This window comes from Lithobates pipiens, unplaced genomic scaffold (genome assembly GCF_037356315.1).
Source record: "Lithobates pipiens isolate NorthernLeopardFrog02 unplaced genomic scaffold, aLitPip1_a1.2 Scaffold_13, whole genome shotgun sequence".
NCBI lineage: Eukaryota > Metazoa > Chordata > Amphibia > Anura > Ranidae > Lithobates > Lithobates pipiens.
Window position 1 is genome coordinate 412665897 of NW_027507718.1, and position 21406 is coordinate 412687302.

Here is a 21406-nt window from a genome sequence, read left to right on the forward strand (position 1 = left end):
GAGAACCTCAGTGTCCTGTAATGTACAATTGAAAAAGCAGATTTTTCTACATTCACTTTAGCTGGGCAATTTATTTGTATTATATGGAGCTCTGCTTTAAGTATTGCGCAGATTGGTTGCAACTCTCTTTCTTACCAATTTAAACGTACCCTTAAATTACATTACAAAGCAAGTACCTTTCATCTACACAGGTTACAAAATAACTCAGAAAGAGATTTAAAGCATTACTTACTATGGAGGATATTAAGCAAATAAATATATCACTGCAAAATATATTGGAGGTTAAAAACATGAACAATCCCCACAGGAAAATGTAACAGCGCTAACATAACCCAAACAGATAACCATGTTAAGGGTTCATTGCAGGACAAAAGCCACCACGCAGAAGTTCATTGTCCAGAACATATCAAAAGAAGACAGGATGTATAAATTTACAAGATCAAGTTATTAAACAAGTTATTAAAGCAGAGGGAACAAACAGGATTAGTTAGGAGAGACCAAGATGAGAAAATTGTAACATTTTTATAACAGCTCCAGTGTGTTTTTAAAACCCAAATATAGCTAAAACATTATTTTTATTTTTTTGGATATTATGGGAATGGTTTTATTGCAAGCTGTACCCATATTAGAGCCCTTGCAGACCAAAAGCACCACTATTTTTAGTGGTGTTTTACTGCAGTTTTAGCAGCACTATTCGACCACTAGTGGGTCAGTTTTAACCTCCACTAGCGGCCGAAAAAGGGTTAAAACTGGCCGCAAAACACTGCTGCATTAGCGCTGCCCCAATGGGCAGGGGCGTTTTAGGAGCAGTGTATTCATCGTTCCTACAGCACTGCCAAGGAGCTGCTTGCAGGACTTTTTGTGACGCCCTGCCAGTGCAGCGCCCCAGTGTGGAAGCACTCAGGCTTTCACACTGGGATTGCAGCTGAGGCTTTTTTCAGGTGTTTTTCTTTAGTGCCAAAGCGCCTGAAAAACGCCTCCAACGTGAAAGGATCTTAGAGCGATTTCCCAGCTGCATTTATTCTGTTTCACTTACACAAGGCTCGTTATTAGCCCTTTTATGCCCTCCTCCTCTCTTACAAGTTATAACGCCATGCTGTCTCTCTAATGAACTGGATATTAACCCTTTTACCTTCACATCTGAACATTAATCCCTTCATCTCCATGATGACATTGGTGGCGCTTTGTATGACCCATTCATTAATGTATCTATTGCACCATTCTCGAGGTCCATGTTTAGCCCCCCAGTACAAGCATGGTTCTTCATTGCCCAAAAATGGGAGCAAAAATGAGTTCACCATGGGGTGTCTACTACTCTGGCATATTTTATTTTAACAAAGTAAAGGAAGCCGTATTTAATTAAAAATGTTTGGTCTTTTCTTTTTTTCCTTCTTTTTTTTTTTTTTTTACTATGAACAGCAGTTATTTATACCACCAAAAAAAAGCTCCATTTGTCACAAGATGAAAAAAAAAAAAAATCGATATAAAACGAAATTTGGGTACAGTGTTAATATTAGGTGGAGCAATTGTCAGTAAAACTATCACAGTGCTGAAAAATGAACTGTAATGAAAGGGTATTACTGGCTGGAACTCAAGTGGTTGAGCAGAATGAGGAAGGCTCAGGACCTCTGTCAGGCTTTTAAGTCCTGTATCTTAATTGAGCACATTTTGGCTAGCATTGCACTTCAAATTTATGGAGCTTGACGAGGTTCAATCACATAAATATAGGTTCTCATAACGAAAAGCACTCTATGAATGGTGGCGCACCTTTCATCCACTGGTCGTCCTCCATTCATAGAATTTTTTTTCATTGTGGGTATGGATAGTATGAGTTCTATGGATGGAGCATGGGAGGTAAAAAGGGTGGGCATAGTTGGAACATAGTTAACCCCCCACAGCACCAGGAGGTCACTGCTGTGGGGGTTTTCGGGAGCTGAGAACTTCAGATTTCAACCTAACACAGCAACCATCGGCACACACTTCAGTCACGATAAGTACATTGCCTGGTGCGGTTTTATTAATTTATTTTAAATTAAAATAAAAAAAATAAAATAAAAAAATAAATCACCAAACTTTAGCTTTAAAGTGGTTCCAAAATCAGAAGTTTTTTTATCCTAATGCATCAAGATAAAAAAACCTCCTGTGTGCAGCAGCCCCCCTAATACCTGAGCCCCATCTTGCTCCAGCGAAGTTGCACGAGAACTTCGGCTGTCTGGGACTCTCCCTGCTCGTTGGCTTAGACAGTAGCAGGGCGCCATTGGCTCCCACCGCTGTCAATCAAAATCAGTGAGTCAATGAGGAGAGAGAGAGAGAGAGAGAGAGAGAGGGAGGGGGAGGAGGTGAGGCCGAGCCACAGCTCCACGTCCGAATGGACACACAGAGCAGCAACTCGGCTCAGGTGCTCCCATAGCAAGCTGTTTGCTGTGGGGGCACTCGGCTGGAAGGAGGGGCCAGGAGCGCCGGCGAGGGACCCAAGAAGAGGAGGATCGGGGCTGCTCTGTTCAAAACCACTACACAGAGCAGGTAAGTATAAACATTTGTTATTTTTAAGTGAAAAAAAAAAACAAAAACAACAAGACTTTAGTATCTCTACTCCTCAGTCTGGCACGCCCTCAGTCACACTAGTGATGCAGCACAGGCTGACCAGGCAGTGGGCATGTCCCTTTGTAGTACATAAAGTCAACAACATATTTTTCATTCAGAATAGGGCACAGCTAACATTTGTCATTAAAATTTTACATTGTGCAAAATCTAAAATAAGAGCTTTATTATTAAAATACTACAAACTTTTTTTTTTACTTGAAAAACGACAAAGATTTAACAATAAACCATTTTCTTTATTTTGATATACAATAAATATAACATACAATAGCTACTGTGTGAACAATAACAGAAAGCATAAAAAAAAAGCTCTAAAAACAATAAGAAATACTTAAGGTGCATTGTCTTTTGCACAGAAATAAACGTTTTGATGGGAATACCTAAACATTACCAGAATGTAGGCCATGAAATACGTACAAAATTCTGGATTATTTTGTAGTCAAGGAGAAAAACACAGATACAGGCACTACAGTAAATGCACATGCATAGTAACCAACCCATCTCTGTAATTAGTGTCATGTCTAAAGCTGGCCACAGATGGATAGAATTCACATGAAAATTTACAAAATTTTCAGAACATTCAAAAAGTCGTTCGAAAGATTCCTTGCTTTCAACATTTGATTTTGGAATGAATGGACTTTACCAAACGTAACCCACAATGTTTTACAATGTTAGAAATTTGTTCATTAGAAAAATATTTTCTCTTTCTTGATCCTTTAAAAAATTTCTTAGCACTGCAGTCGAAATTGAACGTCGATATGACCCCACTAATGATTAGAAAAGCAAACGACCTTTCTTAGAACATTATTTTCCCAAGAATTTTCATACAAACTTCTACCCATCTATGGTCAGCTTTAGGGATACATGGCCTGTAATTACCTAGATTCAGCCAGTACCTTATCTGTGTTGAATCAGCACAGAATCTTCTATTGAATATTGTATATTGTACAGTGTAAGAAATCACAGCAATGAGTTGGCAACTGGGTATATTAATTCATAATACACTATCATGGGTGTGAGATGCATAGAATAAAAGACAACCCTGAGAACTGAATATAAATGATATGCTTTACCAACTGCTAAAGTATCACTGCTGGACATACCAGTTACCTTTTAGGCACTAAAGTAATTATATATACACACACATTGCTGACCTATAAAGGTGGATTCCTTCTAAAAAGATAATTTTTGGAGGACAAAGACTTGTCACCTCTGCAATGTTGGTCAATTGCTAATTTTTATATATATTTTCAAGCATTGCTAGGGATAGAAATGTGGAAAAGGGATTAAAAAAATAAAGAGTATTTTGAAATAAATTTAGTACTGCTCACAAAAAGACTCCAGCATGATGGAGAACAGAATTAAATTCTAGAGATGTTTTTTTACAGTAATCCTTTTACTACTGTGCACTAGCTAGAAGAAAAGTTGCTTTAAATCCAAATACAGTTCTTGGGGTTTGTAGTAAAATGATCTGACTGTACAGTATATGGTCAGTTTAGGACTACTGCATATATATACAGAAGGAAGGGGTTGAAAACAAGTTGTCAAATTCAATATAATGTCTATCAAAATCTGGGTGGTGGTTTAACCACTTTCAGACCGGACCATTTTGCTGGTAAATGACCAGAGGTCTTTTTACACTTTGGCACTGCGCTGCTTTAACTGGTAATTGCGCGGTCATGCAATGTTGTACCCAAACAAAATTTGCGTCCTTTTCTTCCCACAAATAGAGCTTTCTTTTGATGGTATTTGATTGCCTCTGCGATTTTTATTTTTTGCGATATAAACGTAAAAAGACCGCAAATTTTGAAAAAAAATGATATTTTCTACTTTTTGTTATTAGAAAAATCCAATAAACTCAATTTTAGTCATACATTTAGGCCAAAATGTATTCAGCCACATGTCTTTGGTAAAAAAAAAGTCAATAATTGTATATTTATTGGTTTGCGCAAAAGTTGTCACATCTACAAACTAAGGTACGTTTTCTGGAATTTACGCAGCTTTTAGTTTACGACTGTCTATCTCATTTCTTGAGGTGCTAAAATGACAGGGCAGTACAAAACCCCCCCAAATGACCCCATTTTGGAAAGTAGACCCCCTAAGGAAATTGATAAGAGGCATGTTGAGCCCATTGAATATTTTATTTTTTTGCCTCAAGCGATTGAATAATGACAAAAAAAAAATTTTTTTTTTTTTTTTTTACACAAAGTTGTCACTAAATGATATATTGCTCACACATGCTATGGGCGTATGTGAAATGACACCCCAAAATAAATTCTGCTGCTTCTCCTGAGTACGGGGATACCACATATGTGGGACTTTTTGGGAGCCTAGCCGCATACAGGGCCCCGAAAACCAAGCACCGCCTTCAGGCTTTCTAAGGGCGTAAATTTTTGATTTCACGCCTCACTACCTATTACAGTTTTGAAGGCCATAAAATGCCAAGATGGCACAAAACCCCCACAAATGACCCCATTTTAGAAAGTAGACACCCCAAGCTATTTGCTGAGAGGCATGTTGAGTCCATGGAATATTTTATATTTTGCCACAAGTTGCGGGAAAATTACAAACTTTTTTTTTTTTTTTTTTTTTTTCACAAAGTTGTCACTAAATGATATATTGCTCATGCATGCCATGGGCATATGTGAAATGACACCCCAAAATAAATTCTGCTGCTTCTCCTGAGTACGGGGATACCACATATGTGGGACTTTTTGGGAGCCTAGCCGCGTACGGGGCCCCGAAAACCAAGCACCGCCTTCAGGCTTTCTAAGGGCGTAATTTTTTGAGTTCACTTCTCACTACCTATTACAGTTTTGAAGGCCATAAAATGCCAAGATGGCACAAAACCCCCACAATTGACCCCATTTTAGAAAGTAGACACCCCAAGCTATTTGCTGAGAGGCATGTTGAGTCCATGGAATATTTTATATTTTGCCACAAGTTGCGGGAAAATTACAAACTTTTTTTTTTTTTCACAAAGTTGTCACTAAATGATATATCGCTCACGCATGCCATGGGCATATGTGAAATGACACCCCAAAATAAATTCTGCTGCTTCTCCTGAGTACGGGGATACCACATATGTGGGACTTTTTGGGAGCCTAGCCGCGTACGGGGCCCCAAAAACCAAGCACCGCCTTCAGGCTTTCTAAGGGCGTTACAGTTTTGAAGGCCATAAAATGCCAAGATGGCACAAACCCCCCCCCCAAATGACCCCATTTTAGAAAGTAGACACCCCTAAATTTAGGGGTACACTAGTGAGACTAGGTAATAAATGGCGGGTGCCCTGAAACTATAAAAAAATAACTAACCAACCAGCGTCACCTGTAACAGTTATATGGTGATCACTGGTGAAAGGGTTAACTAGGGGGCAATCAGGGGGCTTTATGCGGTAGTATATGGGGGTCCCTGGCGCTATAAAAAGCTGCGGCGAACCTAAATACCTACCTGCCTAACTAGCGTCACCTGTGACACTAATACAGCGATCAGAAAAACGATCGCTTATTAGGCTGGGTTCACACTGGAGCGATGCGGGAACGCCACGAATGCGCGGCGGGTTCCCGCATCGCATGCCTCCCGGCGGCAGTTCACACTGCCCTATGCGAACTGCTGGGAGTGTCAGTGAAATGTTAATGACACCCCCAGATCAGTTCGCATATCGCAGTGCGATCTGCAAACTTGGATCGCATGGTGTGAACACCCATGCGATCCGATTCTGCTGCGGACCAAAAAAAGGGTCCCGTGCGAGTTTGCGGCGGGTGCGGCGGGTGCGACACGAATTCAGCCATACTATCTGTATAGCTGAACTCGAATCGCACAGAGATCGGATGTGATTTGCACTGCAGTGCGGTGCGAATCACATCCGTTCTCATAAACCGCTGCAATGTGAACCCAGCCTTAGTGACACTGGCGACGGGGGGTGATCACGGGGTTAAACCTTTATTGGGGGGGTTAGGGGGGTACCTTAGAACTAAAGGGGGCTAACCCTAACTGCCCTAACAGTTATTAGTCACAAATGACACCTGCCGGGTGATCAGGGGGTTAAACCTTTATTAGGTAATAAATGGCGGGTGCCCTGAAACTATAAAAAAATAACTAACCAACCAGCGTCACCTGTAACAGTTATATGGTGATCACTGGTGAAAGGGTTAACTAGGGGGCAATCAGGGGGCTTTATGCGGTAGTATATGGGGGTCCCTAGCGCTATAAAAAGCTGCGGCGAACCTAAATACCTACCTGCCTAACTAGCGTCACCTGTGACACTAATACGGCGATCAGAAAAATGATCGCTTATTAGGCTGGGTTCACACTGGAGCGATGCGGAAACGCCGCGAATCCGCGGCGGGTTCCCGCATCGCATGCCTCCCGGCGGCAGTTCACACTGCCCTATGCGAACTGCTGGGAGTGTCAGTGAAATGTTACTGACACCCCCAGATCAGTTCGCATATCGCAGTGCGATCTGCAAACTCGGATCGCATGGTGTGAACACCCATGCGATCCGATTCTGCTGCGGGCCAAAAAAAGGGTCCCGTGCGAATTTGCGGCGGGTGCGGCGGGTGTGGCGGGTGCGGCGGGTGCGGCGAATGGCTGAACTCGAATCGCACAGAGATCGGATGTGATTTGCACTGCAGTGCGGTGCGAATCACATTCGTTCTCATAAACCGCTGCAATGTGAACCCAGCCTTAGTGACACTGGCGACGGGGGGTGATCACGGGGTTAAACCTTTATTGGGGGGGTTAGGGGGGTACATTAGAACTAAAGGGGGCTAACCCTAACTGCCCTAACAGTTATTACAGTCACAAATGACACCAATGCAAAAAAAAAAAAAAAAAAAAAAAATGACATTGGTGTCACTGTGACTGGGGGGCAGGGGTAATTGGGGGGGGTGATCGGGGGGTAAAGGGGGGGTGTGAGTGTGCCTGGCATGTTCTACTGTGTGTGGGATGTGTTGGTGCAACTCACTGATCCGCTCTCCTCCGTGTCGGAACGAAAAATACCGACACGGAGGAGAGAATACATCACTTCCTCTCCTGTGTTTACATTACAGGAGAGGAAGTGATGTCACCGGGGATTTCCATTCGTCGGGAGCGATCGCGAGGGGGTGGCCATGAATGAATGGCCGTCCCCTCGTCCGGGATCGCTCCCGAACGAAAACCGACCGCCGCAGGCACCGGGCGGGGGCCCGATCGGGCCCCCGACCCGCGGGAGGCAAAGCACGTACATGTACGTGCTTATGCCTGCCCGTGCCATTCTGCCGACGTACATCGGCGTGAGGCGGTCGGCAAGTGGTTAAAGTACAACTAAAGGCAAAACAGACAGTAGAGATGGATTAGAACCCCCGTCAGATTTTATTGCTGCTTGGCAGGGAGATTCACTTGTCACATTTACCATTATCATTGAAAAGGACATTCGAGTAAATCTCTATAAAAGAGCTTGTTCACACCAGCGGTTGAGCATTTTTACTGTGATGCTTTGCTTCATGGCTATGGTAGGAAGTATACCCTCTGTTACTTATGGCAAGCACAGCGCCCACAGAACCATACACCATTCAAGTGACATGTTCAAGGGGATAAAGTAGGTAGTGAAGAGGTGGTAGAGCGTCCCCTCACTGCCTGTCAAAGGTTCTCTGAAGAGCATGGATCTCTCTTCAGAGACCAAAGCAAATGTGAACAAGCACTAATGGTACCTTGGCTTGCAGTTCTAACCCTTTCCCATTCCATCCAAAACCACATTTTTTACTTTATGTAGATATTAAGTGAAATTTCAAGATGGCATGAACGTCTTAATGTCATGTTTTTTTTTCAAAACAAGATCACATTTAGAAATACATATACGTGTGGAATTAAACCCTTCGCTGCCATCTGTATTTTGACAAGACTTGAAATTGAATTTGCTGCTCTGTGGGTCAAAAAGGCCCCCCCCCCCCAACCCAATGAGACTGTGTGGTGGCATCACAATCGGGGATTTGTTGTTATAGCTGTCATTTCTGGGTGATACTGGGTATCACAAAAAAAAAAAAAAAAACACTTGCATTTTACATAAAAAGTTAATTAAAATTTAGAAGACTTGAAAAAACTAAAACCTACCAGTTTTAAGAACTGTAGGAAGAATGAGCCCAGTCACTGCAATATTTCTGGTTAGCTAATCCCTTAATACTCTGAATAAGCATTTAAGAACTTTTAGAATTTTTTCCCCTATAGCAATCGTTAATACATTTGTTCATCTATGCTACAGTACTTAACACTTTTATTATGTTTATTTGGTGCATAGCATTACTTTTTTTACATTTTAGTAATAACCTTGTAACTCTGTATTCCTACATGTAACTACAGGCTGAGATGATCAGTAGTTTTGGATATAAAGGCAATTGATTTTACCTTATGGACAGGTAGGTGTAAACTGACTTGTGTCCGCTAACACCTGCCTACCTCCGGGTCCAATCAGGCCCAATAAACAAAAAAAAATAAAGGGAAGGGGATGGCTTTCTTTTCCAATCTGGAGGACCAGATTATTGCAGCAGAATCCGCCCCATATAAAAGGGTCTACTTATCATGCTGTCAAGTGGTTTACAATCAAGGTAGGTTTTTTTTTCATCATATTTTCAAATTGAATGGCTGTTTGGTGGCGGGTTTACTTTAAATGGGAAAAGATCCACAGTAAATTGAGCAAAAGAATTACAAAAAAAAAATGCAAATTTCCCCATTAACACCAATCTTTACTGTTCTAACTTCTGTTAAATGGGAATTTGACCTCTCTGGGTTACTGGATTTTGTACATAAATGTCCTAAATCCATTTTTTGGTTCGATAAGGCAGAGAAGCAGGCAAAATTAAGTAACTGATATCAGCCAATCAGATACCATGGTGCATTGCCTGCCCTAGAAAGCAGAAAATAATTGCTCTTTGGGCCTGTGGTTAAATAAGATTTGTAGTGATCAGTTTAACAGTAAAAGTTCACATTTACATACAATGGTATATACAAGAACATGCAGTAATGTACATTCAGCCCATTTTGAGCTCATTAATGTTTTCTAGACAAAAATGCATATGCAGGAAAAAAAATGCAATCTTATAAAACAAGTGGTTAGCAAAATTTTCAAGTTATTCAGTTTAAGCTGCAGAATAGCAAAATGTACAAAAATGGCAATGCTTTGATTATAAAACAATAATACATGAACCAGCATAGTTTAGACCCAATTGGTCCCTAGAAGTGCTGCACAGCAGCCATTATTATGTATCACTATGTATAGCTTCCTTCTGGAAGTGTAGGAGAAAACATCTAATGTGTCTAGAAAAAACATAAAAGTCAGCCTGATCACAACTACATAACACAAATCCGTTACACCAAACGACTGTAACGAAACATGCTGGAACAAAGTATTCGGTAATGAAGTGGTTATATATGAAAAGATTATTTTGGAAGCTTTGAAGGACAGCTATGGTCTCAGTCCTTATGGATGTACATACAGAATGAGTGCATTCAGAGCACACTAGAGAACTAATACTTCTTGGATAATGTCAAGATCAGCCAAGTAGTTTGAACTAGATAGAAAGCAAAAATTGGGCACATGTGGCCAGATGTTTTTGAACAAAGTGCAGAGAGCTCTGACGATGGCCTAAGATTTGTGACTGCCTACTCTGTGTACATTACTCCTAGTCTTACTTAATAAGGAGATAGGTCATCTATACATCTAATTTAATTCAACATCTCCACCAAGCAACAAAAGCTCTCTTTCCTAACCATGTGTAAAGAGCAGTGATGAAAATTTAAATTGTGGCTCTTAGCAGTAAAAAGTAACAAAACCTTCTATTGGTTTATATTGCTCTGTGAACCTTTTTTTTTATTAATACATTTGTTCATCTATGCTACAGTACTTAACACTTTTATGATGTTTATTTGGTGCACAGCATTACCTTTTTTTACATTGTAGTAATAAACTTGTAACTCTGTAGTCCTACATGTAACTACAGGCTGAGATGATCAGTAGTTTTGGATATAAAGGCAAATGATTTTACTTTATGGACAGGTAGGTGTAAAACTGCCTGGTGTCCACTAACACCTGCCTACCTACGGGTCCAATCAGGCCCACTAAAAAAAAGGGTCCTTTAAACTATGAAATGTAATAAGTCTACTGTAAAATACTCAAGCGCGTCTTTACCATAATGATTTTGTGATCCAAATTTGTATGCTGCTTCTGACTTCTCTGTACAGTGTGTTTCCTAGTCCAGCTGCATGCAACAGTCCCATTCCCAATACACTTGTTAAGCATGCCGCTTATGTGTGACCATTCAGATGTAATGGCTCTCAGAGCATCACTACATCTTAATGGCTTGCTCATAATACCTGACCAGCAGGTGGTGCTGTAGGAGAGTGCTGTAGGTCTACCTTGTATTCGGTCAGCTGTCCAAGAGAAATTGACAAACACTTCAAAAGTAGACTCCTTGGTTGTACTCTTAATAAGATTTTCTTCATCTACTGAGGAAAAACTAGCAACAAATTAACATTCAGCACAGGCCGTTGGAAAAAATATTTAACACTGTATTATAAAATGTACAAGGTGCAACAAGAAAAGCTGTAATGATAAATTGCAACCTCTACATTCAGTCAGTTATTTATGGCCAAGTCTAAAATTGCCCAGCACATTCCTTTTACACAGATTGGGTCTAGGCTTTGATCTATAGATCCCAAAATCTTAAAGTAGCAGATTACCTTCCTCGTCATACTTAAAATATTAGCACCATGCGCATAATACAAGTATATTTTAGCAATAAACAATGACTGTGCAATTGCTTGAGGAACGAAGGGTCAATCTCTTCTGTCTTAACAATAAAGTTAATATGTTATGCAACCTTCTTAGACAGAAAAAGCTTCTTCATCCTCTGTTGCTATGCTGCCACCTGCTGGCACAACATAAAATGAGGTACTGTTACGCCGTGCAATCTTTGGAGTATACCAATGTTTAATGGCACGTAAACGCTCTTCAGCAGTCATCACGTCCAGCCGCTTAGCCCTTTGCTGGGGAGTGGGGAACAATGACCCTTGAAATATCCTGTAAACAAACCTAAAATGAAAAAATATGATGCAATTAAAAAGGTTAAAAACAGACCATAACTTATAAAAAGTCTCCCCTCTCCCTCTTGCAGATATTTTAGGAAAAGTAAATCACCCTCTTTATTGATTTAATAGTGCCACTTCCGGATTCCTTGCCTAGGCCAGGATAACATAGGGACAAGTCAGTCACCCACTGCCTCATGGATGTCCAAGGAGGCAGAGTTTCAGTGCCGAGACCCACATCACATATATGCGCATGAGCAAGATCTCATACATGCGCAAACAAACTGCAGGTCTCTGCAGGGCATACGGGACCTATCAGAGACCCAAGGGCATGTCTATGCATGTGTGGGATTTCACTCATGAGCAAACATATCAAGCTCCTGATATGGGCGATGTGGGCATTCCAGGAGGTAGTCAGCTGGCCAACCCTGCATCACCATGCCTAGGAGAAAAATTAGGAAGTGCCACTTAAAGAAAAAAAATATATATTTGGGACCTGACAGACATATATCTGTGCATGTGCAAGAACCCCCTCCCCTAAACCCCCCCCCCTCTAAAGTGCTAGATCCTGCCACAATGTGTGACTCCATCAACTGTGCGCAAGTGGTCCAGTGTCACCTTTTTTCTTCTCTGTGAGAAGATGAAGGGATCCTCATGTGCAATAATGAATTCTTTAGACTGTTGCTTTCTTGGAGAGCACCAAGCAGCCAGATTCACGCTTGATTATTGTGTCAGGTGAAACGGGTGCGACTGGACCATTTAAAGTGGTTCTAAAGGCTGAAGGTTTTTACCTTCATGCATTCCAATCAAAGTTAAAAAACCTTCGGTATGAAGCTTTCCCAGCAGTCCCCCTAATACTTACCCGAGCCTGATCTCATTCCAGTGATGTGCATTGGTGCAGTTGCTCTCACGAGTCTCTGCCTCCTGATTTCCTGAGAAACAGCAGCGGGAGCCATTGGCTGCTGCTGTCAATCACAGCTCACAGCCAGTGCGGAGCATCTGTGTGTCTTATAAACACAAAGTGTGGCCTGGGAGCAAGCATACATGGGTGCCCCAAAAGCAAGCCTCTTCTCCTTGGAGAAGAGGAGGGGTCAGGAGCCTATAAGAGGATAAGGCACAGAGCAGGTAAGTAGAAAATGTTTGTCATAAAAAAAAAAAATACCTTTAATATCAGTTTAACGCTAATGCAGATGGGAAATAATAGATCGTTTTTAAATTTAAAAAACCCTCTAAAAGAACATTACATGAAAACCAATCAATATGCAGTCCATAAATAAACAAGCTGATCTGCAAAATCGATCAGTGCATTGTTGTCCGTACCCAGAGGGTCTGGCTGGCAGTGCTGATAAGTGTATTTTGAAGGCAGGGAAGTCTTGCAGCTGTCAGGATTCCCTCATCCACCTTGAGTGCGTGGATGGGGAAATCCATAGATAACCCATCCATGGCCATCATTCCCCGCTGTACTAGATTGCCGTCGGTCCTTCACTGTGCCTGGATTGTTGCCCTGTGACCCTGGACTTAGTCCCTGCAGTACCAGATTGCTGCCTGTTCCTCACTGTGCTTGGATTGTTGCCTTTGGATCTCTCCCTTATCGTGCCCTATGACCACCTTGCTATATTGCTGCCACACTAGAAGTCAAATTGGTTATTAATGAAAATACAGCCATTTTCCTCTTCTTTTTTAATATTCCCCTTCTTTTTTAATTGAGCCCTTATAATACTATTGAATTGTACATATAAAAATGAATGTACTTAGAAACAGGTATATCTTTATGCAGAAGCCAACCTACCAATATTGGCAGCCGACGACCAAGAAATCACTGCACTTCACAAAAGCATATTACATATACATACCTTGGTAAAAGTGCAACTACTACAGTCATGATGCACACAAGATAGAACACTGGATCAGCCAAATTAGTGTGAAAGATCCAGTATACATTTGCGGGTGGGATACAGTTCACACAAGCTGCCGAAAGAGCCAAGGAGAAGACAAAGTAGGCGAGAACACTGAAAACCATCACTGTCCAGTGAATCCATGTCTGAAATAAGAAATAAGTAGAATGAAAACACATTTCATTGAGAAATACATGCTTAATGTTACAGATATCCAGAAAGCAAATTATCATAGTTACATAGTTAGTCAGGTTGAAAAAAGACACAAGTCCACCAAGTTCAACCAAAAAAAAAAAATATATAATAATAATAATAATAATAATAATAATATCATACAATCCCATATACCCAACTCTATACCCACAGTTGATCCAGAGGAAGGCAAAAAAAAAAAAAAAAAACAGCAGAGCATGATCCAATTTGCTACAGCAGGGGAAAAAGATTCCTTCCTGATCCCCCAAGAGGCATCAGATTTTCCCTGGATCAACTTTACCTATAAACATTAGTACCCAGTTATATTATGTACATTTAGGAAAGTACCAGGCCTTTCTTAAAGCAATCTACTGAGCTGGCCAGAACCACCTCTGCAGGGAGTCTATTCAACATTTTCACAGCTCTTACTGTGAAGAAACCTTTCCGTATTTGGAGATGAAATTTCTTTTCCTCTAGACGTAAAGAGTGCCCCCTTGTCCTCTTTGTTGACTGTAAAGTGAATACCTCAACACCAAGTTCACTATATGGACCCCTTATACATTTGTACATGTTGATCATATCCTCCCTTAATCTCCCTTTCCTCATAGCTGAGCTCCTCCATGCCTCATATCAGTTTGGTTGCCCTTCTCTGCACTTTCTCCAGTTCCCCAATATCCTTTTTAAGAACTGGTGCCCAAAACTGAACTGCATATTCTAGATGGGGTCTTACTAATGATTTGTACAGGAGCAAAATTATATCCCTCTCTCTGGAGTCCATACCTCTCTTAATACAGGAAAGGACTTTGCTCGCTTTGGAAACCGCAGCTTGGCATTGCATGCTATTATTGAGCTTATCTACCAAAACCCCCAGATGCTCTCCACTATGGATTCCCCCAGTTGTACTCCCCCCAGAATGTATGATGCATGCATATTGTTAGCCACCAAGTGCATAACTTTACATTTCTCAACATTAAACCTCATCTGCTACATAGTTGCCCAATTAGAGTATTGAGGTTGGCTTGTAAATTGGAGACATCCTCTAAGGACGTTATTCCACTGCATATCTTGGTGTAATCTGCAAAGACGGAAATGTTACTTTTGATCCCAGACCCAATATCATTTATAAAAGATATTAAAAAGTAAGACTCCCAACACTGAACCTTGGGGTACACCACTGATAACCTTAAACCATCCAGAATAAGAATCATTAACCACTTCTGAATTGTATCTTTTAGCCAGTTTTCTATCCATTTACAAACTGATATTTCCAAACCTGTAGCCTTTACCTTACACATGAGCCGTGTGTGCGAAACTGTATCGAAAGCTTTTGCAAAATCCAAGTATACCACGTCCACCGCCACCCCTCTGTCCAAGGTTTTACTTACCTCCTCATAAAAAGAAATCAGGTTTTTCTGACAACTTCTGTCTTTCATGAATCCATGCTGTCTGTTGCTTAAAATATTTTTTTCCTGCAAGAACTCATCTATGTGATCTTTTATTAATCTCTCCAGTATCTTCCAAACTATAGAAGTTAAACTAACAGGTCTATAGTTACTTGGTAAAGACTTTGTTCCCTTTTTAAATATAGGTACTACATTGGCCCTGCGCCAATCCAGTTGTACTATTCCTGTCATTAATGAGTCCCCAAAAATTAGATACAATGGCTTTGAAATTACAGAGCTCCATTCTTTTAGGATCCGTGGGTGGAGGCCATCAGGTCCAGGTGCTTTATCCACCTTTATTCTGTATACCTTTATTCTGTTCAAATATTTCTGGACCATATCACTTTTGAGCCATTGTGGATTTGGGGCTGTGTCACTACCACCCCCATGCTCTTTTGTATATACAGAGCTGAAGAAAGTATTTAATAAATTAGCCTTCTCTTTGTCCCCAGTCACCCATTCCAGATTATTTTGTAAAGGGCCTACATGCTCAGATCTGACCTTTTTACTATTTATATATTTGAAGAATTTTTTGGGGTTTGTCCTACTGTCTTTTACAATCTGTCTTTCGTTTTTACATCCTTGATTTCCTTTTTACATGTTCTGTTATATTCTTTGTAACATTTAAATGACACTAGTGTTCCTTCATTTTTATATTTTTTAAAAGCTCTTTTCTTATAGTTTATAGCTTTTTTAACTTTGACCGTGAGCCACATAGGTTTTATTTTTAGCCTTTTAAACTTATGGGAATATACTTTTCAGTGAGATCACAAACAGTCTTTTTGAAAAATTACCATTTCTGTTCTGTGCCCATTGATGCCAATATTCCCTCCCAGTCTAAGTCCTGGAGAGCAGCCCTCATCCTTGGAAAATTTGCTCTCTTGAAATTAAGTGTTATCTTTCCCATATGTGATTTTTGCTTACAGCTAACATCAAATGAAACCATGTTATGGTCACTGCTACCCAGATGTTCCTTTATCTGAACATTAGAAATACGCTCTGCACGATTTGAGATTACCAGGTCCAACAGAGCTTCATTCCTAGTTGGGGCCTCAAACTGGATCATAAAATTGTCCGGTAATAGGTTTATAAATTTTTGCCCTTTAACTGTCCCAGCAGTGCCATTACTCCAGTCAATTTCTGGGTAGTTAAAATCCCCCATTATTATCACTGTCTCAGCCCTTGCAGCGCTATCATTTTTTACAAGCTACAGTTTTACAAAATGTGAGTGAAAAGCAACCAGTAAGACCTCTGTGTTTATTTGCTGGCAAGTACTGGCTGCTGTGGACAGTACAACCTTCATCAACTCTTTTAAGTTTGTTCATCTTAACCAGTTGCCGACCGCCGCACGACGATGTACGTCGACAGCATGGCACGGGCAGGCATATTGGCGTACATGTACGTCCCTTGCCTCCCGCGGGTCGGGGGCCCGATCGGGCCCCCGCCCGGTGCCTGCGGCGGTCGGTTTTCGTCCGGGAGCGATCCGGGACGAGGGGGCGGCCATTCATTCATGGCCACCCCCTCGCGATCGCTCCCGACGAATAGGAATCCCCCGTGACATCACTTCCTCTCCTGTAATGTAAACACAGGAGAGGAAGTGATGTATTCTCTCCTCCGTGTCGGTATTTTTCGTTCCAACACGGAGGAGAGCGGATCGGTGAGTTGCACCAACACTCTACACACACAGTAGAACATGCCAGGCACACTCACACCCCCCCGATCACCCCCCCCCCCCAATTACCCCTGCCCCCCAGTCACAGTGACACCAATGTCATTTTTTTTTTTTTTTTGCATTGGTGTCATTTGTGACTGTAATAACTGTTAGGGCAGTTAGGGTTAGCCCCCTTTAGTTCTAATGTACCCCCCTAACCCCCCCAATAAAGGTTTAACCCCGTGATCACCCCCCGTCGCCAGTGTCACTAAGGCTGGGTTCACATTGCAGCGGTTTATGAGAACGAATGTGATTCGCACCGCACTGCAGTGCAAATCACATCCGATCTCTGTGCGATTCGAGTTCAGCCATTCGCCGCTCCCGCCACACCTGCCGCACCCGCCGCAAATTCGCACGGGACCCTTTTTTTGGCCCGCAGCAGAATCGGATCGCATGGGTGTTCACACCATGCGATCCGAGTTTGCAGATCGCACTGCGATATGCGAACTGATCTGGGGGTGTCAGTAACATTTCACTGACACTCCTAGCAGTCCGCATAGGGCAGTGTGAACTGCCGCCGGGAGGCATGCGATGCGGGAACCCGCCGCGGATTCGCGGCGTTTCCGCATCGCTCCAGTGTGAACCCAGCCTAATAAGCGATCATTTTTCTGATCGCCGTATTAGTGTCACAGGTGACGCTAGTTAGGCAGGTAGGTATTTAGGTTCGCCGCAGCTTTTTATAGCGCCAGGGACCCCCATATACTACCGCATAAAGCCCCCTGATTTCCCCCTAGTTAACCCTTTCACCAGTGATCACCATATAACTGTTACAGGTGACGCTGGTTGGTTAGTTATTTTTTTATAGTTTCAGGGCACCCGCCATTTATTACCTAATAAAGGTTTAACCCCCTGATCACCCGGCGGGTGTCATTTGTGACTAATAACTGTTAGGGCAGTTAGGGTTAGCCCCCTTTAGTTCTAAGGTACCCCCCTAACCCCCCCAATAAAGGTTTAACCCCGTGATCACCCCCCGTCGCCAGTGTCACTAAGGCTGGGTTCACATTGCAGCGGTTTATGAGAACGGATGTGATTCGCACCGCACTGCAGTGCAAATCACATCTGATCTATGTGCGATTCGAGTTCAGCTATACAGATAGTATGGCTGAATTCGTGTCGCACCCGCCGCAAACTCGCACGGGACCCTTTTTTTTGGTCCGCAGCAGAATCGGATCGCATGGGTGTTCACACCATGCGATCCAAGTTTGCAGATCGCACTGCGATATGCGAACTGATCTGGGGGTGTCATTAACATTTCACTGACACTCCCAGCAGTTCGCATAGGGCAGTGTGAACTGCCGCCGGGAGGCATGCGATGCGGGAACCCGCCGCGCATTCGTGGCGTTCCCGCATCGCTCCAGTGTGAACCCAGCCTAATAAGCGATCGTTTTTCTGATCGCTGTATTAGTGTCACAGGTGACGCTAGTTAGGCAGGTAGGTATTTAGGTTCGCCGCAGCTTTTTATAGCGCCAGGGACCCCCATATACTACCGCATAAAGCCCCCTGATTGCCCCCTAGTTAACCCTTTCACCAGTGATCACCATATAACTGTTACAGGTGACGCTGGTTGGTTAGTTATTTTTTTATAGTTTCAGGGCACCTGCCATTTATTACCTAGTCTCACTAGTGTACCCCTAAATTTAGGGGTGTCTACTTTCCAAAATGGGGTCATTTGGGGGGGGTTTGTGCCATCTTGGCATTTTATGGCCTTCAAAACTGTAACGCCCTTAGAAAGCCTGAAGGCGGTGCTTGGTTTTCGGGGCCCCGTACGCGGCTAGGCTCCCAAAAAGTCCCACATATGTGGTATCCCCGTACTCAGGAGAAGCAGCAGAATTTATTTTGGGGTGTCATTTCACATATGCCCATGGCATGCGTGAGCAATATATCATTTAGTGACAACTTTGTGAAAAAAAAAAAAAAAAAAAAAAAAAGTTTGTAATTTTCCCGCAACTTGTGGCAAAATATAAAATATTCCATGAACTCAACATGCCTCTCAGCAAATAGCTTGGGGTGTCTACTTTCTAAAATGGGGTCATTTGTGGGGGTTTTGTGCCATCTTGGCATTTTATGGCCTTCAAAACTGTAATAGGTAGTGAGAAGTGAACTCAAAAATTTACGCCCTTAGAAAGCCTGAAGGCGGTGCTTGGTTTTCGGGGCCCCGTACGCGGCTAGGCTCCCAAAAAGTCCCACATATGTGGTATCCCCGTACTCAGGAGAAGCAGCAGAATTTATTTTGGGGTGTCATTTCACATATGCCCATAGCATGTGTGAGCAATATATCATTTAGTGACAACTTTGTGTAAAAAAAAAAAAAAACATTTTTTTTTTGTCATTATTCAATCGCTTGAGGCAAAAAAATAAAATATTCAAAGGGCTCAACATGCCTCTTATCAATTTCCTTAGGGGGTCTACTTTCCAAAATGGGGTCATTTGGGGGGGTTTTGTACTGCCCTGCCATTTTAGCACCTCAAGAAATGAGATAGGCAGTCGTAAACTAAAAGCTGCGTAAATTCCAGAAAACGTGCCTTAGATTGTAGATGTGACAACTTTTGCGCAAACCAATAAATATACAATTATTGACTTTTTTTTTACCAAAGACATGTGGCTGAATACATTTTGGCCTAAATGTATGACTAAAATTGAGTTTATTGGATTTTTCTAATAACAAAAAGTAGAAAATATCATTTTTTTTCAAAATTTGCGGTCTTTTTACGTTTATATCGCAAAAAATAAAAATCGCAGAGGCAATCAAATACCATCAAAAGAAAGCTCTATTTGTGGGAAGAAAAGGACGCAAATTTTGTTTGGGTACAACATTGCATGACCGCGCAATTACCAGTTAAAGCAGCGCAGTGCCAAAGTGTAAAAAGACCTCTGGTCATTTACCAGCAAAATGGTCCGGTCTGAAAGTGGTTAAAAAACAAAACAAAAAAAAACCCATGCAGTCCATAAACACCATTCAACATTAAAACAAATTCAGTTTTAAAATAACACATTTATGCTCCACACCTGTAGGTCATATGTGCTCAGAGTGAAGCCTGCCCCAAACACTTCTGACAGTTTTCCCAGCTCCGTCCTATCCTTTTCTCTAGGACGGACCAGCCATTTGGATGAGTGCCTCCTAGTGGTACAAAACTGAGCGCTGTCCTGAGCCCCCCACATGCACAGTGCTATCTCTTGCCACTGCAGATGACACTATCTCCCAATGCAGCCGCTGAGCTCATATGTTCAGCGGAGTGCACAATGTGCATGTACGGGCCTAAGAAGAAGAAATGCACTTGATCCTGTACTGCTACATTGTCTGAGAATTCGCTGATATTTTTTGGGTCTGGATTTCACCTATTAGCTGGCTATATCTATATTCTGTATACAGGTGTATCACTAACTCTCTAGTATTGTCTTGTTAACATGGAAACTGCCTTTCCGATTAAATAAAATATTTGAAAAAAAAATTAAATAAAAACCTTGTATCCTCTTTTCCAGATTTTTTTTCACATAAATCGAAAGCTGGCTATACACGGACAACTATAAACTTTGAAAGAAAAAAGTCAAAGGACTAGAGTGGGAAATATGTCAATCGAATGCAGTTACTGTTGGGGTATTCAGGCAGTCAAGGGTGCCGTCTATCAAGAATACAATAGATGGCAGGAGAGATTCTCTCATCCAGGCTGTTTAGTATGGATGGTGGAATCTGTTAAGATTTTATTTTCCTTCAGCCTGCAGAGTTTAAAAGAATAGAAAATAACTTTAAACAACTAAAAAGGTTCACTGAGAATGCCCTTTAACCACTTCAGCCTCGGACCATTTTGCTGGTCAAAGACCAGGCCACTTTTTGCGATTTGGCACTGCGTCGCTTTAACTGACAATTGCGTGATCATGCGATGTGGCTCTCTAACAAAATCGACGTCCTTTTGTTCCCACAAATAGAGCTTTCTTTTGGTGGTATTTGATCACCCCTGCGGTTTTTATTTTTTGTGCTATAAACAAAAATAGAGCGACAATTTTGAAAAAAACGCATTACTTTTTGTTATAATAAAATATCCCCCAAAAATATATAAAAAAAGATTTTTCTCCCCTCAGTTTAGGCCGATACGTGTTCTTGTACATATTTTTGGTAAAAAAAAAAACTAGCAATAAGCGATTATTGATTGGTTTACAAAATAGGGATAGTTTTATGGCATTTTTATTAATATTTTTTATTTATTTTTTTACTAGTAATGGCGGCGATCAGCAATTTTTATTGTAACTGTGACATTAGGGCGGACACATCGGACATTTTTGACACATTTGTGGGACCATTGTCATTTATACAGCAATCACCGCTATACAAATGCAGCGATTCCTGTGTAAATGACACTGGCAGTGAAGGGGTTAACCAGTGGGTGGCAGTGTAGGGGTTAAGCGTTCCTAGGGGTGTGTTACTAACTGTGGGGGGCTGGGCTTTAATTTAGTGAACACTGATCTCTGCTCCAATCACATGGAGCAGAGATCAGTGTCACTAGTTGCTAGGC

The 21406-nt window shown here is 41.7% G+C and overlaps 1 protein-coding gene across 2 annotated transcripts in view; it reads right to left on the reverse strand.

Annotated features, from left to right (window-relative positions):
• Positions 1-8632: 8632 nt before the first annotated feature.
• ATP10D (ATPase phospholipid transporting 10D (putative)) overlaps positions 8633-21406 on the reverse strand; it is a 148430-nt gene continuing 135656 nt past the window's right edge. For both annotated transcript variants that reach the window (XM_077477534.1, XM_077477535.1), the window contains 2 exons: positions 13512-13699; positions 8633-11665 (listed from right to left, as the gene is read on the reverse strand). In XM_077477534.1, the coding sequence (XP_077333660.1) occupies positions 11458-11665; positions 13512-13699 (396 nt within the window). In that variant the 3' untranslated portion in view covers positions 8633-11457. The remainder of the gene's footprint in view (positions 11666-13511; positions 13700-21406) is intronic.